Below are 17,790 nucleotides of genomic sequence, written 5' to 3'. Positions count from 1 at the left end.
GAAAGCATTTGGTAGAAGTGTAGGTCTTGTTTCCAATTAATTTTACAAGTAACAAATCTACTTTTGCTTTTTATCTGAAGCAATAAGAAATTTCTCACTGGATCTTTGCATAACACTTAACACTATAACATTTCCTGTTATAGCCACTATCAAAAACTTAAAGCATCTCCTTCATACTCCTAAACTACTCCTCGAATTGCTAATAACTTAGTTGCTATTTAGTTCAGCAAAATATCACAAAAAAATTAAATAATAAGCACATCAGGATTGTATTCTTCTATGCAACTTGTCAAAACCAAGATTAGATCTTGGAACTTGCTGACTTTTCATGCAAGACCAGATGTCTTGTGTCAAATCAAAGATTCTTTATACTATTTCATAATTTCTCTTTTAGGAAAAAAAAAACTACCATTTTTTTGAGTGTCTATCAGCAGTAAAGAATTGATGACAAGATACCAGCAACACTCCTTCTTGCAGCCACTTTCCTATTAATAACTTCAGATCAAGGCACAGAGTCCCTTACATGGACATTTACACTATGAAATCAAAGAATAATTAAGTATTTTCACATTCATATTACAGAACTACTGGATGTGTGAAGAGCTGAGAAACAGGCCAACTAAAATCTCACAAAATTCAGTGAAGGGAAATGCCAAGACCCACATCTGAGGAGGAATGAGTGGCTGGAAAGCAGGTTTACCCAACACGACTGAGACCACATCTGGAGTGCTGTGTGGCCCAAGCCAAGCACAGGGCCACAAGGACTACTAAGAGTCTGGAGCATCTGATGTATTAGGAGAGGCTGAGAGAGCTGGGACTGTCCAGCCTCAGGAAGAGAAGGTTCAGGAGGATCAAATGAGCGTGTATAAATGCCAGAAGGGGAAAGTAAAAAATACAGCCAGATGCTTTTCAAGGGAGCCCAGAGAAAGGACCAGAGGCAATGGGCACAAACAGAAATATGAGGTATCCTACTTAATCAGGGCCTGTGGCAAGGATGGGGCAACAAAACAACATCATCGTGACCCACCAAAACAAAACAAAATGAAATTTTTACTGTGAAGACAGTCTAACACCAGATCAGGTTGCTCAGAGATGGTGCAGAGTTTCCAGCCTTGATAATAACCACAATGATTCAGATTCAAAATCTTTATAGAAATCAAAAGATTTTCACTACAGCAACATTGAACCACATCTCAAACACTGTTCAGGATCATAGAATGCTGTTTCTCAAATGGTTACTGTGAGTGCTGGTCACAAAACAGATGCTATAAACAGTTAGCCACTGAATTACTTTCCTCTTTATACATTTATGCAATTCACAAGTGTGACAGAAATAGCCTGTTATTGTGTTTTCTAGCTTTTCATCATCTCCCTTTGTACGTCACAGACACTGCTGCCATTCTAGATGGATGATTAGTAGTAGCTCTGTTATTCTCTATTTCAGTCCCAATTTAAACCATTGGCATCCTGCATTACTTGCAAAGACAGTTAACTCAGTCACTGAACTGAGATAAATTTCTTAACTAAAAAGCATAAAGCAGCAAAATCCAACACCACCCACTTCAGCATTACTCCAGCATTATGGGGATTATAGTTATTCCAGAGTCATTCTGTGCACTTCCAAGCTGTTTGCCTGTACTGTTAAGTTCATCCATAGAAGTTATGGAATTAATTTCATCCTTATTTTCTAAAGTTCTGGTTTTGATGTATGTCTTTTGTCTTTACCTAGTTCCTGATTGTATACATCGAGCTTAAGTGGTTTTCACTCGTACAAGCTTCTTTTCAGTGATTTCTATTTGATCTTTATTTAGGTCTGTTTCGTCGCTGTTGCTGCAAACAGTATCTGAGACTCAACAGGTTTCATCAAAAACACCAGGTCAAAGACTTTGAAGTTTTGAGACAACATTTTTAAGATAAACATAACCCAGCAGGTAAGCAGGCCAAGTAATGCAGCCTGAGAGACAATATCAGAGTACCAGTGCAATAACAACTACTAATAATACAATAATGATATTTTCAAGCTATCTTAGAAAATTACTGACATTTGAAGCTTAGACCAACAGGGAAGGGGAACAGTTGCAGGATTCAAAAGCTACTTGAATTTTGGCACCTTTTAATACAGATTCTAAATAATTTCTTATGTTTATTGATGAGCTGCCTATTCTCTCATATTATTTCCCACATATTTCAAATCAGCACTTACCAGTACCGGAACTTGGAACCCAAAGTGAAATAATGTGCAAAAAAGTTCTTCTGAGGAGGGAGTGGTCTGTCCAAGCGGAAGAACGTGTGATGTTCAACACAAGCTTTCCACAAATTCTTACATGCTCGGTAATTCACCATATTGAATCCCAGTAATGTTTCTCTAGATTCATGCTAAAAAATGAGAAAAATATATTTCAGATAAACATTATTCCAAGTTACTTTTGAAACGAATATAAATATTTTTGGCTTGGGGATATTTTTTTAAAATCATGCTTTTTGAAGTGGTTCTCTAATTTTACATTAACTTCATGTACAACAAACCCTTTGAAAATACCTTTACATTTTCTTTAAAGGATTTTTATGTTCCCTTGGGGTTTTTTTTAAAAGAGTCTGCTCAAAGGTTAACAGTCTGTTTTGTGATATTGAAACAAGTCTAGATAGGAAGAAACTACATTAAAAAAAAATCCTGTGATTTGAGAGTTCAAAGACAATATGCCTCTCTGTTTCAAAATTGCCATAGTTAAGATCAAAAATTGTCATGCATATGTGGCACTCAGAGACTGGGAACAGGTATTGATCTCAACAGCAAGGGATGTGCCTACTTACAGGTGATTAATTAGGTTCCTGGTAAATTCAAGAAGCAAAATGGCAGAGCAAGCTCAGCTATTCTGCCTATTGAGCTTGATTACAGCCTTTGTAAGTCAGGAAACATCTGATTATGTTCAATCTTCTTTCTCTTTACAGTACACCTTAACTGATTTCACTAAGCAGTTAACTCCTTTTCCAAGTTTTTGTTGGCCTGCTCATCTTTAAATCTGCTCTGATACCAAGGCACAGACCTACAACTCTTCCCCTAGTGTTGTATTCGGAAAGTCATGACCAATGGTTAAGAATGACACTGCATTTTCAACCACAGGATGAATTCAGGGTAAAATAAAACGGATTTAAAAAGTAAACAACGAAATCTGACTACTTATTGATGAAATTTAAGAAATTATATTTAAGAAACTAAAACCTGGCATTTTAATTCAATTTAGAAAAATTACTTGTATTTCTGTTCTTAATTTCCAAGTATTGCCAACTGTTCCCTGTATTTTCTAGACAGGTTAACATAGGTATTTAAAAATTGCAAGTCAGAAACAAGGTAACAGAAATCAAGTCAGTTACCTATGCACTTATAAAAAGCTTTGTCAACAATGTAAAAGTACAAAATAAACAAGATAAATTACTATTCTGCAAGAGAGCAACTATGCAAAATTATGGTATGCCCTCATCTGGATCCAGTAAAGGACAAACCAGCTAAGATTTTAGATTCCAAGAAAAAGTTCTTATGATATAGCAAATTTTCGTGTTCTGTCAGCCTTTTAAACAGCTGGAAAAGAGAATTTGATAAGTTATATGAGCCGATGATAATGCATTTTAATGTCATTCAAAGCATTATAATTATGGGTTGGAGAAAAAAAAAATATATCCTGCTGTTTCTCCTAGTTTGTATTCCAAAAATCAAGCTGATCTGAATCTCAAGCCACCATCTGATCACTAGATTAGACATGAAGCATGAAGGAGGAGCTGGTATGGCAGGATGAGAAGGAGCTGCAGCTACATCAACTTAATTGTAATGCGAAACAGCACTTTCACAGGAACTTGGTGTGCTAGAGCTTTAAAGGTACCTTAACAATAGTTCTATTCATAGCTTTTAAGGCTTTCATTGCAGTGCAGAGAGAACGGATTCTCAAACCCAACTCCTTCATCTCAATTACTGCTAGAAAACATTGTTTAAGGTAAAGAATAATATAGGATATTGCTTCCTAAATGCACCCATCCTTTCCCTATTCACCCCTGCAGGTTCTGTAATATCCAAATGCAACTCAGGCACTTGAAATTCATCTTTGCTGATGATTCTGGGGTGCAAGATTTGGTTCTACTGCTGGATTTAGAATAAGATTGACTCTGTATTGCCTGAAAATACTAGGCTTGAATCTATGTGGCCTCAGCAAAAGGCCGCAAGGCAGCACTTCCACTGTCCACAGTACTTCAGCCAAAAGCACATAAAGTAACAGGACAGTCACACTGCAGCCTATGAAATGTTTTTACAGCACAAGGCTCCAGGAAGATGCAGAATGCTCTGTGGTATGACAGTGACATACAGGCATTTCAGGGATTTTCAGGCATCTCAGGTCTGCTGAGAGCAGTGTTAGAAGACTGTCTCAGGGAGTCACAGTTGGATTCTGGTCCAAAATTATCATCTTACTAATTCTGCCCGTGGGTCCTGTTAGAGGGAGGAAAACAGGCTTCTTGCTATGGAGGGGAAGAATGCAGCAGTTGGGATGCAATACTTGGAGCTCAAGCACAAAACTACAAGTTAAGACAAACAGGGATAGGGTAAAGTCAAGTCCAAGTCATCTTTATGGTTCCTTTTATTAAAAAGACAAATGAAAAAAAACCAGGCTAGATATCGGTGCCCCCTCTCACACAGAACAGCTCAGTGCTTGAACACATACCTTGGGTGGGGCCATTCATTCAATCCCACCTTTGCCTGACTTGAAACAGCGACCTCAGAGCAGATCTCACTGCTCAGGAAAGAAATTAGGTCGAAAAACTTATTCTCTAGTAAGTCTTTTTCACTTTGGCTAAACAATCCCAGAAGAAAGCATGAATTCCCTACCCCATCTCAGAGAAACAAAAAGACTTCTGCTTTTTAAGTGGCAGATGCTGCACAGACTCAATATATTCCACAAATAGTGGGCAAAAGCCCTGTGAAAGCTTAAATGCAACACAGATTCTGACAGCAGTATTTGCTATTCACAAAAAAAATGCAACAGCAGAAACTTTGATAGGATTAGGCAGCAATCAATTAGGCATCTAATGAACATCAGTGTTACTTAAGATCACTGTGTGTACTCGGGCAGATAAGCCCATGTATCACCTTGTGATTTTAGACCAAGTTCTTTCTGAAAGTCAGTCAAAAAAAAGTCAGAAAAAATTCAAAGCACAAACTGCAGATACATAACCTATCATTAAAAAAGATAAAATCAATTATTTTGGCCAATCAGTTAAACCAGGTCTTGGTCATGGACAAAACCTGTAATATGTTTTGTTCCAGACTCAAGTAATTTTCCAGTGGACATCTGGTCTCTAAAAGCACAAAAGAACATGCAGAACAGCTTATTTGGCTGTCACAGAATCAAGACCACTAAAACACACTGGATGGCAATAAGAGCTTGATGCTGACTACTGATTTTACAACAGCCAAGGATGCAACTAAAACCAGAGAAGCTTAGGGAAACATCTAGAAAAACAAAACTACTGACTTATTCGCAAAGAGCTGCAAAGCATGTAAGGGAAGCAGCATATGGAACACATGGAACAAACGAAGAGATGGTGGAAAAGCCTGCCACTGAAGTTATGGCTCAGGGGGCTTCTAATGTTGGGTGAAGAAGTCCTACACGTAACATTCTTTCCCCCCACAATCTCATAAAGAAACAACAGAAAGAAAATCTGCTCCACTGGATGCACACTCCAGCTATGTGATTGTTAGAATGATCAACCAGCTTCCATTCAAGATTATATTACACTGCAAGTAGAAAATGACTTTGACATTAAACTGCTTCATCTCACTTCCTTTAAGTGATTTATTTAAACACAGATATAATCTAATAAAAGTAGGCAAATAATTCTTTACTTATGTTGATGCCTTTAAGCAATGCCAAGTCAGGGAATAAATTTAACAGGCGATTAAAAGATAAGGCACTTGCACTTCTGAGGACAGTTGCAATTAAAAGCTCTCAACACTCATTAGCAGTATTTGAAATATATCTATTTAGGACTACTTTAAAGCCTATGTAGCTCAGTTGGGAAAAAATAAAAACAGTGGAAAATTCCTTTCCCAAGTCAACTAACTTCATATTCTATAGCATGTCAGCTTTGCATCCAAATAAATACAGTTACTCAGATGTACAATTTGTTATATATTTACATACAAGTTTGAAACACATCATCAGCATACCATGAATGTACTTCCATTGCCATATCGTAAATTGGTGATTTAAAATATGCACTCAAAGCACTAGGCAAGAGATATTTTACATACCAAATGTGCAATCACAGAGTCACTTCACCTAGTTTCTGCTGCCTTAAGAGAGTCATTTAGGTTCCCTTTATTGTTAATGGGAGTGAAAGCAAAAGAAAGCATATACCACCAGAGAGCAACTTAATCCATCCTAAAAAGTACTTCCAATTCATGCAAGATGTTCCGGCCTTTGCACCTTTGTGTCTGATTACTACAGAGGAAGTCTAATGATTTTCTTTGGTGAGCTAATTATCATGAAACTGAAAATATGTTCTTTTAATCTAACTGATGCTGAATATAGTTGAGATGAATCTTTACTCCTACGAGTGCTACTCAGGAAAGGTAATTCTGGAAATAACAGTTTTAATATTAGATGTCATTAAAAAATCAGTTTAAGTATGCCTTCTTTGGAAGCCAAATTTGAGCTTTGATCTTAAGATATTCAAGACTTAGAATGAATGAAAATCAACTTCTTGCCATCACTTTTCATCTGATACATAGAGTTTAAAGAAAAACAGTACGACTTTTTAATTTGTTGGCTTGGATGTCTCAGAAGAGAAATTACATTAATTATATATACTACATTCTGCTGCAAGTAACAATACGCAGAGTATTAAAAAGCAACACAAAACCCCAAGATGACAAAGCTATCTTTGTATTACCTTCTATTATAAGTAGGTTTTTTTTCTGCAGAAAATAGAGGAAACACTTGAGTACAGTACCCAACCCAATTTTATATTTAGGCATCTCAATCTTCAAGGTCCTGAACTCTGCTACCACAGATTTTCCTCAAGTTCAGACTTAGCAAATATAATTTCTGAATTTCAAATAAATCCACAAATTTCCATTTCAGATCCAAATACAACATTCCTGCAACTGTAATTGAAGTTACACACACTGTTATCAAGACAAAAAATTTGACCTCTGGCCTGTCAGAGATCAGCTTGCCTTTTCAGAACTGTAGCTCCTGCAGGCTATTAAAAAAAAATTCTGTGTCAACATAATGCAACATTTCCCCACCACCTTTTTTTGTATCATTACCATTTTTCTGCTTGTGTTGCATGATGTCTGCTCATGTTGACAGATACTCCTGTTTATTTCATGTAATAGCCAAAGTTCATTACTTTCTACACATAATTACTCCAAAATCTTTTAACTCTTGTTATGCTGCTTCTGAACTGAGAGCTACTCACAGTGCTCCATGCACATGAGGTAAACTTCTCCTGACAACTAATGCACAACAAAGTGTCTGCACATGGTCAGGTAGTTCTGTCTGTGAGAACTGCGAAGTCCTGGGCCTCATTTTAAAGGATCTACTTTAAAGACACACAGTTTGACTCCTGTTTTCAGTACTAGTACTAGTCACCAGACATTGGCCTGATCTGACATAACAGGTGTTTCCTCCTTGTATTTTTCTTGTTTAAACATATTGTCTCTAAAACTGGAACAGTCCTATAGTACTCAAGATGCATTCTGTCTAGAATCATCTTTTATCTAAGTCTTCAGATCATAGAATGTTACATGCTGGAAGGGACCTTAAAGATCATGCAGTCCCAACCCACCTGCCACGGGCAGGGACACTTCTTCTCACTAGACCAGGTTGCTCAAGGCCTTATCCAACCTGGCCTTGAACACTGCCAGGACTGGGGCATCCACAACCTCCCTGGGCAACCTGTTCCAGTGCGTCACCATCCTCACAGGAATTCCTTCAGCAGTAAGAATTGCACAAAACCTTTTAGCTAATCTGATGAGTTAATCACACAGTCATATTTTTAATTAATTCCTCCATCTTTCCCCAGTGATATGTCTGTGATGGAAGCTAATCTCTTGGAGGCACGGAACAATCCATTTCTCGCTGAATTAAATGCACAGTGGTCCTGCAGTGCTTTGCAGGGCAGCAAACACCCACCACAAGCACTGAAACACACACACTCGACTTCTGCCCCAAGAAATTTAGAAGTAGGCATAAAAAATTACCATATGTAATTTAAAGCTGCAAAGAAAATGTTACCTCTTTTAACTAATAAAGTCAACTTGTATTCTGAATAATACAAATCAGTATGTTTATCAAACTTTAGAAGGAATATCAGGCATTACCTCGAGTTTTAATTCGGTTTCTTATGAAATTTAAATTTAATATTGATTTACACCTTCAATCTTTACCACATTTATCTTACATAAGCAAATCACCTTTCCTGCATACAAATGTAGAACTAAACATATCTAAAATATAAAGCAAAGTAGATGACAAAAAAACCTTTATTTAAAGCATTGTAATGGTCTATTTGAGACCTGAAATAGCCAGAATGTTGGTGAAACTGGACTTTTAATTGCAGACAAAGGCAAGATTCAACATAGCTTCAGGGAGCATAATGCAGATGTGCAGTAGGAGATATTGAATTGCTTTCGTTTTTTGAGATGAAACTTAAGACAGTACTCACCAATTCTTTCCTAAGTTGAATAAAAAACTGTTTGCACTTAAAAGAAATTTTTACAATCTTCAACCTAAATGAAAAATAAAATCACAATATTTAAACACTTAGTATACTCAATCATGTTAAAGGCTTAAATATACCTACTGAAAATATACGGAAAATATTCATTTTCATAGACTAAAAATAAAATGGCAAAGATTAGACAAAATAGCTTATGTAATTTGAAATGTATGAGCTGTATATTTAAGTTATCTATCAAATTCACTTGTTTCCATCTTAAATCCTAGGCAGTTGCTAATTTAAGTATCTTTTCCCCATTACAAATCCCAAAGAGCTCTTCTATCCCCAGGACATTCCAGACAGATGTTCCCTTTTCTGAGGCCGCTTTCATTATCCCCTAGAATATGAATAAATACTCTGAACTTCACCTGATCTCCTAAAGACATTCTTTCTCCACGTTCTTACATGTCTTTAAATATAACCAGAACTTGTTTTAGTGAAATAGCTAACATAAGATACAAGCATGGAGACAAGGACTCCCAACCTTGGGTTTCTTATCAAGTTAAAAAATCACATTATGGAGAGGAAAAAGCATTTACAATATCAATGAAAGGGAAATAATAACCTACAGAGCTTTTTCACCTTGCAAGTTATCTATAAAAAAACAAGACACTGACAGTAATTCCAGGCAATTTTGGATGGTAACTGTAATAGTTATGAAAAATGGGAAAAGACAGGCCATATTTCCATCACAATCTAATTATATACTTTTTCAAAGAAATGTAATATTAGGGATAGTGCACATTCTTTACTAAATATAAAAGAGTATCATTCTGGTCAAGGAAAAAAGTGAGGTTCTAATTGTAAAAAAAACAAATCATAACGTTTGTGACTTTAAAAAGGAACAACTGATAAAACACGGCAAATTTACTGGAATTACAGCTTGTGTATTTATCACTTGTTGAATAAAAACCTCTATAGACTAGGAAAGATAAGAAGCAAACATCAACAGACACCTAAGTTGGGTATCTATATACAGAAATTATCTTCTTAACTAAATCAAATGGAGACATTTTTCTCCAGGGGATTATTCAGAGCAGGAATCTAACTTGAAAGTCCTAATTTGTTGAGAGTTTCTATCTACAGTAACATTAAGGGAGACTGTGAACATTAGCCTTTAAATTATGCTTATTTAAATCTTTTCCCATTTCTTTTTTTCTTTCCTAGCTTGCCATTAGTTTAATAAAAAAAAACAGCAGCAATAACTGTCCTATTTGTTGGGGTTTTTTCATTTTTTAACAAATTCTTGCTAAGTTTTCAAAGTTAGTTTATCAAGGATTTGACACTATAAAGAAAGCTATATCTTATCTACTCAAATCAGATTATTCCATTGCATCAATTTTCTTAGCACCTCCTGTGACAAACAATTGCTTAAGAATAATGTGGGATGGGTCCTAAATTTGCTGGATGGGATAGACACTAGTGATTATATCACTCTAACTGTGGAAAAAAAAAAACAACCAGAAAAAAATTTATTGGGCTATTTAGGTTGCAGTTAATCAACAAGTATGTTATTATGATCTTTTTTAAATTTTGTCATACAGGGCAATTAAAAGAACATTTTAACACATACCTTTTCTAAAAACTGAACTGGCACACACTCTATTGTGTATCAGATTTGCTTAGCATGTCAACAGAACACTTGAAAATAAATCACAATTACTCTGTTTATAAAAACATTCTACTATCTTTTATTCTTGAGGTTTCCTCTTCTACTGAAGAAACTACTGCCTTTGGTGATTTACAAATCCAAGGAGAATAAAAATTAAAGCTCTACATACCGGGTTTTATTCTCATTCCATATTTTAGGCAGAGTGAGGTCAGATGACTGTTAAGCCTGAAACCATTTGGAACAGACTCAAAGCTCTAACATTGGCCAATAAGGTCTAACATAACTTGAAAGAGTCACCTTTCAAGTACAAAGGAATGACTCAGCAAAGCTGATTCTCAGCTATTACCAAAAAATACAGCACGTAAGAGAGAGTTCATACGCACTGCTAATACCTTGCTAGTCATTGAACAGCACATCCACCCTCAGCCAAAGGAAAAGGCACATCTGCCTGCATTTCCTTCCTCTGACTGCTGGCAATGGTGCATATCTGAGGAAAAGCACTGGGTAGCCTAACTCCCAAACAAGGAAGGATTGTCCAGATTTAGTGGTCAAAGACAAACTTGCTCCAGCAGCTGTGAGATGGCGAAGCTAAAGATGTTAAGGGAAGCGGAGGGATGCAGCAAACTAACCCACTAGTTCAGGAAAAGAAACTCCAGCTTGTTGAGAGCTCTGGTAGGCAAAAGCCCATGGAAGCTGCCCTTTGGGGCACAGGAACAGAGGACAGGTAGTCAGTCTTAAAGGACAAAATTCTCAATCAGAATAATCCTGATGCGCTAGAAAACACGCAAGCATGAGAAGAGGTCAAGCTAGATAAACTCAGAACTGCTAACTGGGCTTAAACACAAAAAGAAGTGTACAAGATGTAGAAGCAGGATTAGGAAATCCAAAGTGCAACTGCAGTTGCAACTGGCAGTGGATGCAAAAGGCAACAAAGCTTTCCAGAGGTACATCAACTGCAAAAGAGAGGCAAAGGAAAGCATGTCCAACTACTGAACAGATGGTTTAGTAACAAAGGAAAGGCTGAGGTACTCCATGCTCTTTTCCTTTGGTCTCCTCAGATTCCCAGGTCTCTGTGCCTGGTAGCAATATCTGGGGAAAGGAGGAGTTACCCACACTACAGGAAGATCAAGTTAGGACACACAGGATAAAAGACATTCTCTTTTGTTTTGCCCAATTCCTCACTTCTCTCCCTTCTGTTTCATTTCTCCCCATGATCATAAGGTTCCTAATAAGCAATTTAGATATAATATCAAATTAAGAGGGAGAGGACAAAGACATTTTACTTGACTCTTCTCTGAGCAACACAGTTAAATCTTTATTTCTTCCCACACACATGCATGTCTGTCCTTTCACTTGTCAACTCAGGAATACTGAAAAACAGGTATCTAAACATTCACTGTAACCATAAAGCCTGGGAAGACATTACACAGATGCAGTTGCACAGGAGCAAGAATAAGTGGAAACAAGAAGAAAAAAGTACCACTACCAGTGTCACTGGAAGAGCAGCATGACTGTGGATAAAAAGGAAAGGTAATAGGTCTACTGTTGAGCTGTATTGTGAAAACTGGCATCTCAAATTCTTACTCATACCGAAAGGAAGCCTATAACAGGGTGGAATGCGGAAGGGTAGTTTTGGGTCTTTTTGGGTTTGTTTTGTGAAGACCAATTGTGTTGGTACTATAGTCTTTACAGGAAGAAATCAATATCCCTAATGTCAGCTGATATGGTTGAATACAAAGAGGAACTGTTCAGGTAATTACACACATGCAAAAACCACACTAAGAATTTATATCAGCATCCCTGGCACACAAACAATATGAAGCAGAACTCACAGAAACCTCCAACTTCCATTAGGGACATGTAGCTTAATTATGACCTACATTGTACGTACTCAGTAATTTAGCAGTGTGTTTTACAGAACCTATTCCTACTATTGCTGTTTTCTCAAAATTGACAGCAGTAAAATCAGACTGAAATAAAGCCTTCCTCATTATTATAGCATTCCATACATAAACCAGTCTTAGCCCAGAAATTGCTCTAACATGTCAAAATTCTCACCACATGAAGGATATATTTCTTAGAACATGCCACTATTATAAAGGCAGGTCTGACTGACCAATACAGTAGTTTCAGACCTTTCATTCCAAAATCACTTTTAATTTACCCAATAACCCTGAAGACTGGAAATTTACATGCTTTGTAATTGTCTCAGATTTACTTTTCTTTGAATGCTTACAGGCAAAATGTTTACCACATTCAATTTTATCTGGCTACAAATAACACTTATGTTATAATTTTGTTTTTTTCTTTCTCTCTGAAAATCTACTAAAATTTGACCATTCACACTGTTTCTCAACATGGTAAACCACAAAATACATAACATCCTCCAATGAACCCAGAGACTAAGCACAGAAAAACAGAATGTCTCAGAAATTCATTGGGTTGCAGAAAGACCAAGCACACACATCAGCAGCAAACAAAAATGCAAAATCAGTAGCAAATGAACACTTTTCATCATTTTTCTAGAATGAACAGTGCCTGTGCCTGGTGAACTGACGTCTCTTGTGACAATCTTATATGACTGATTCCAGCCACTCAGAATGCTGCTGTAGCAAACTCAGCGACACGTGTCATAAGGCTGTCAAAGTGGATTCCAAGCAGGCAAAGGAAACCAAGGGAAGGTTACTTCTGCAGGAGCTGAAAAAGGCATTGGGGAAGGTGACATAACTTCTGTAGAGCACTACAGAAGTTACAGAGCACTTCTACAGAGCACTATAGAAGTCATAGTGAAAAACAGGATTTCTGTGTATATATATATACATATATATATATATTCTGTTCTTATATGAATAAAGAACAGGATCCAAACTTAAGCAGAATGATAAGCAGAGTAAGATAGTTAATGGGGATAACTCCATCTTTAAAGAACAGCTTTAAAAACTATTTTAGTTAAGAAATAAATGACCGTATTTTCTGCAGTAAATGCACTTTTCTGATCCTATCATGAAAATGGTTATCTACGGATGAAGAGATGACAATATCCTGAATGCTCCACCTCAGTTATCCTCATAACTACATTAAATTGAAAACACACAGTGCAATTAATATATACATGACAAAACAGATAAGAGCAGTCATTCTCCAGGTTAGTACTTTTCAGTTCAGCTGTCTTTTTAAAGACTGTAAGCTACACCATCACATTAGCCTGGGCTACTTACTTAATTAAATGTAAAGTATGAGTACAAACTCCTGAATAAAAAATGTATTAAAATCCATTACAGTTTCATTACAGTATCAGAATGGTTTCATAGGACAGCATGCAGTTCAGGACAAAATCCCATCATAAAGTTACCCATAAGCAAAATATCAGATGAATAATTTCAACTTGATATGCTACAACTAAGTTTCAGTCTTTTTTTAGAGTGTGTGACACAGTTAGTGGTAAAAATATTTTGAAATAGCAAACAAAACCATTAAACAGCTGTCCTTACCACTGAAAGGTGTTTATTCGTACTCTGTTCTTAAAAATTAGTATTCCACCTGACATCACTCCAATCATTATTTCATTGTTACTCTGATCCTTTAAAAGAAAAGAAAAAATTACGTGAAGAACAATATAAATATCTTTTGAAACCTCATATATATTCATTCTCATCTCTCTCTAAATAGACAAATTAACATGGAAGGAAACACGTTTTAATCAGATAAATAAGAAATTGTTCACTTCTATTTAGGACAAACCTGAATGTTTGTTCTGAGTTCTTTATAAGCTACCACAAAATTTTAATTTCCTAAGTTAGCTCCTCTGTCTTTCACCAACTTCGAAGAAATACATAACAGTATTGTGGCAGTTTATTACTAACAGCAACACTAATAGACTGGCTTGACATTTGCTACACTAAAAGCAACCAGCAACTTAAATTCCTACCTGAAAGGAAATTGCAATCTCAGAACACAGAGAGGAGAGATTCTAAAACAAACAATATTGTAAGCATATTTAAAAAGCACATTTTTCCTGAAATATCTTTGCACTCTATCAAACACCTGCTACAGATCTCTCAATATGTGTGCAATAACAGTGGATGGATACAGTGAGCAGTGAGAGGGGTACATTTCAAATTCTTTTCCAAGTTTCTCTAACCTTAGGGAATAAGACAAGAATATTTAAAAACTAGAGGTGTCTTAGTTGCTAAAAATAATTTTATTCAGAGGCTTTGTAGAAATTTTAGCACTGCACTGACAGGTTAAGATCATTTCAGTCAAGACCTTGAGCTACTTGCTTTACCAGGTAAAACTGTATCAAATCATGGTACTCTCACCTTACATTAACAGTTCATTCTATATTATGATAATGATTTATAACATGGTTCTAATAGGAACCAAATTAAATATTTTCAAAGCTGATAGATCCTTAATTATCAAAGGCACATTCAACAAGCACATTCTTCTTATTCATCAGTAGCCAACTGAACTGCCATTTAAGCCAACAAGGCTCAATGTGAATAACACAGATAACTAAACCCAAATTCAAGCAAAGAAATATCCTCACTAGAGTGAAATAGTGGATATTCAATTTGTAAATCTCAGTTAGGCACCTAATAAGATGATATTGTTTTCATTTTTTTTTCTCTTGTAAGCAGCTGCCAGGAAGGTCCACTAAAAAGGAAAGTATATTTTTCCATAAATTTTAGAGGAATCCATTTTTACATTACAATACTAGTTCATCCAAACTTACCCTTGCATAGTGCAATTCAACTCCATAAAGTTCTAAGGTACGTGCTGTATTGAGATAATTGAACTCTGCTTCTGCAGGAGACAACCCTCTGAAAGAAAGCAGCTAAATCAGAAATGTTCTAACACGACCTCCCACATCAGGCTTCCCAGTGAGCACAAACAGAAAATCTGCATTGTTTTACTACTTCTACCCCCACCCTGAAATCTGAATTTCCTTTCTCATAATAAATGGACTGTAACCCGAAAATTTTAACAGAAAAGAACTTTTGCTTCCACACAGATAGTCTCGACAAGAGGCCACAACACATTTTATTTCTAATGCACCGTTTCATTCAAATATCTATGGAGCCCTAGAATCTGGAAATTACTTTTACAATCCTGGATTTTCCTCTGGTAATTTAAAGTTAAACTACCATCAGCTCACTTAAATGTCTTTACCCTACCTAATAGAATTTGCTAAGCCTTTATCCTAAATGTAACATAACATTCAGTAGTTTCTAAAGCAAACAACATGCCCCAGTCAAGCAAATGTTTTGTAAATATCACTTAAATTTTGTTAAATTTAACTGTAAGAAAAGGCACTTAAGTTCTAAAATATGAAGGAACCATCACTGAAAAGTATCACAGTGTACATACTGAAAAAAAAAATATTTTCCATTGCTTCACTGCCTTTTCCTCTTCAGTGAAAGGTCACAAACTTACACACAGGAAAGAGCAGATATTGAAGAAAAGGACTTTGTTACTTCTAAAGTAACTCTTTTAACTGCTGAAAGCACCATGAAAACAAAGCCTTTATGCTCAGAATATTCCTGAAGATTGAAAAAAACTCTTAAAGGAAATATATCTGACTAATGTCCTACATAATACACACAAATACTGTTTTCAGAGTACCTTTAACATGTTCATTATTTCACTAATTTTCCCTGTCATTCTGTCATAGATACTCTGTAGACCATCAGTGGTGTTATATATTCAGCATAAAAATAATCTAAAAAAAAAATTACATTAAACATATTTTTAAAAACCCTAAAAAAACCCCAAACAAACAAACAAACAAAAAAACCAAAAAAACCCACCAAAAAGAAAACCCAAAAAACCCAGAAACCTTTAAGACAAAATACTCCTTTTTTATATAATAGCACAGCATCAGCAGTCAGGATTTGAAAAAGTCAGTCAGTATCTTCTGATGTAAATCCTTACATGTGCTGCTGATGTAATTTTGCTATTTCTTTTTCAAAGTCTTGAGGCTGGCTAGGGATGAAAGAATATTCTGAGAGGTAGCCTGGCAAGTTTTCTGAATGGTTGTAGTCTCCCAGCTCGGCTAAAATATTAAAAAGAGAGGTTATTGTTTATCACTGATGTACTTGGCATTGTGCAAGGCCCCCAAATTCACAAGGGTCTGCTCCCACATAATTTATGATCTACAGCAAACAAAAATAGAGAAGACATTTGAACTCCCCTTTTCCCTTTTGAATAAACAGTCGCATTCTCAGTGAATACCATGGAAATTATTTAGTGAGAGCTTTGATTATGTACTTATGAAGGAAGTTTGTAAAGTGTTTAATTTGTAATACACAAATTAATTCATAAATGCTGTCATAACGGCTAGCACTAAATAGGATATATTTATACAGATATATAGGATAGTATAAATTTTTTCCTTTATTATTTTACCTTGCTTGTTTTCATATGATTACACTTTTTTTTTTTAACACTACAACTGCTATTTCTTCATGAAGATCTGCAAAATCCTCCAACTCATTATGTACCAAGATATATTCAGAAGCATTAGAAAAATATTTTTTTGCATATTCAACTGGTATGTATGGAAAAAAGTACACATACATACACCTACATTGAAACTACTCTACTTGAAACTACTAAAAAGTGCATTTACATAATTACTAACCCTTTCTTAAAATTATAAGAAATAAACTAAAATCACATTTGTCAGAAAAAAAACATACAAGCAACATTTGCTAAAAATAGAAGCTTTGAGGCTTTCTAACTATAGTAAAAAAAAAAAGCAGCTTTAAGTATCTGCAATCTATGTAACAGATCTACAGTGACAGGTCAGAAACATAACGTGAAAACTGGAAAGATCACAACAGTATATCATGATGTGGGATTCTGGGCAGGCCTAGTGGCACTGACAAGAGGGATAAAGGCACTCATGGAGCGGGAGGATAAGGAAGGGAAAGCAGGAAAGAACTCTGGAGCGCTTGCACTGCCAGAAAGAGATCTTATTTTAAATAATTTACAAATTAGGAAATGGGACCAGGTTTTATAATAGAATGCGTTCCTTGCTAAAATCCACTATGAAGAATACAGGACTATGTCTGCTATTTACAAATACTTATAAAGAATCCAGACAATTTACTACAGGCAGGCATAGAAATCATTAGACAGAGCTCTGCATACTGAAGAACTTAACGGCAGCAGGGTCTCGTAGATAAGTGTAAATACAAGGCACTGTGCATACCCACCACTTCTACATACCACGCCTCTAACTTCTGTTATTTGAAAAATAAACATATTGCATTCTTAAAACCCTAAAATGTTATCAACTTTTCATAGTTCCTGTTTCATTATCAAATACTTTATATCTTCTAAGGCAAATCCCTATGGCATGACAGCACTTGCAGTGCATTTTTCCAAGCAGCTGGAATGTGGAA

General features: G+C 35.8%; 1 protein-coding gene across 3 annotated transcripts in view; it reads right to left on the bottom strand.

The window, feature by feature from the left end:
* Positions 1-17,790, bottom strand: part of PTPN4 (protein tyrosine phosphatase, non-receptor type 4) — a 113,233-nt gene that overhangs the window by 39,921 nt on the left and 55,522 nt on the right. For all 3 annotated transcript variants that reach the window (XR_001876203.1, XM_017823509.1, XM_017823508.1), the window contains exons 8-12: positions 16,316-16,436; positions 15,117-15,204; positions 13,873-13,961; positions 8,716-8,779; positions 2,204-2,376 (exon numbers count right to left, since the gene is read on the bottom strand). Coding sequence is in view for 2 of the 3 variants with exons in the window: in XM_017823509.1 (XP_017678998.1) it covers positions 2,204-2,376; positions 8,716-8,779; positions 13,873-13,961; positions 15,117-15,204; positions 16,316-16,436 (535 nt within the window). In the remaining variant the exon portion in view is untranslated. The remainder of the gene's footprint in view (positions 1-2,203; positions 2,377-8,715; positions 8,780-13,872; positions 13,962-15,116; positions 15,205-16,315; positions 16,437-17,790) is intronic.

Source organism: Lepidothrix coronata, unplaced genomic scaffold (assembly GCF_001604755.1).
Source record: "Lepidothrix coronata isolate B3197 unplaced genomic scaffold, Lepidothrix_coronata-1.0 Scaffold103, whole genome shotgun sequence".
NCBI lineage: Eukaryota > Metazoa > Chordata > Aves > Passeriformes > Pipridae > Lepidothrix > Lepidothrix coronata.
This window is presented reverse-complemented; position numbering and strand designations above follow the sequence as displayed.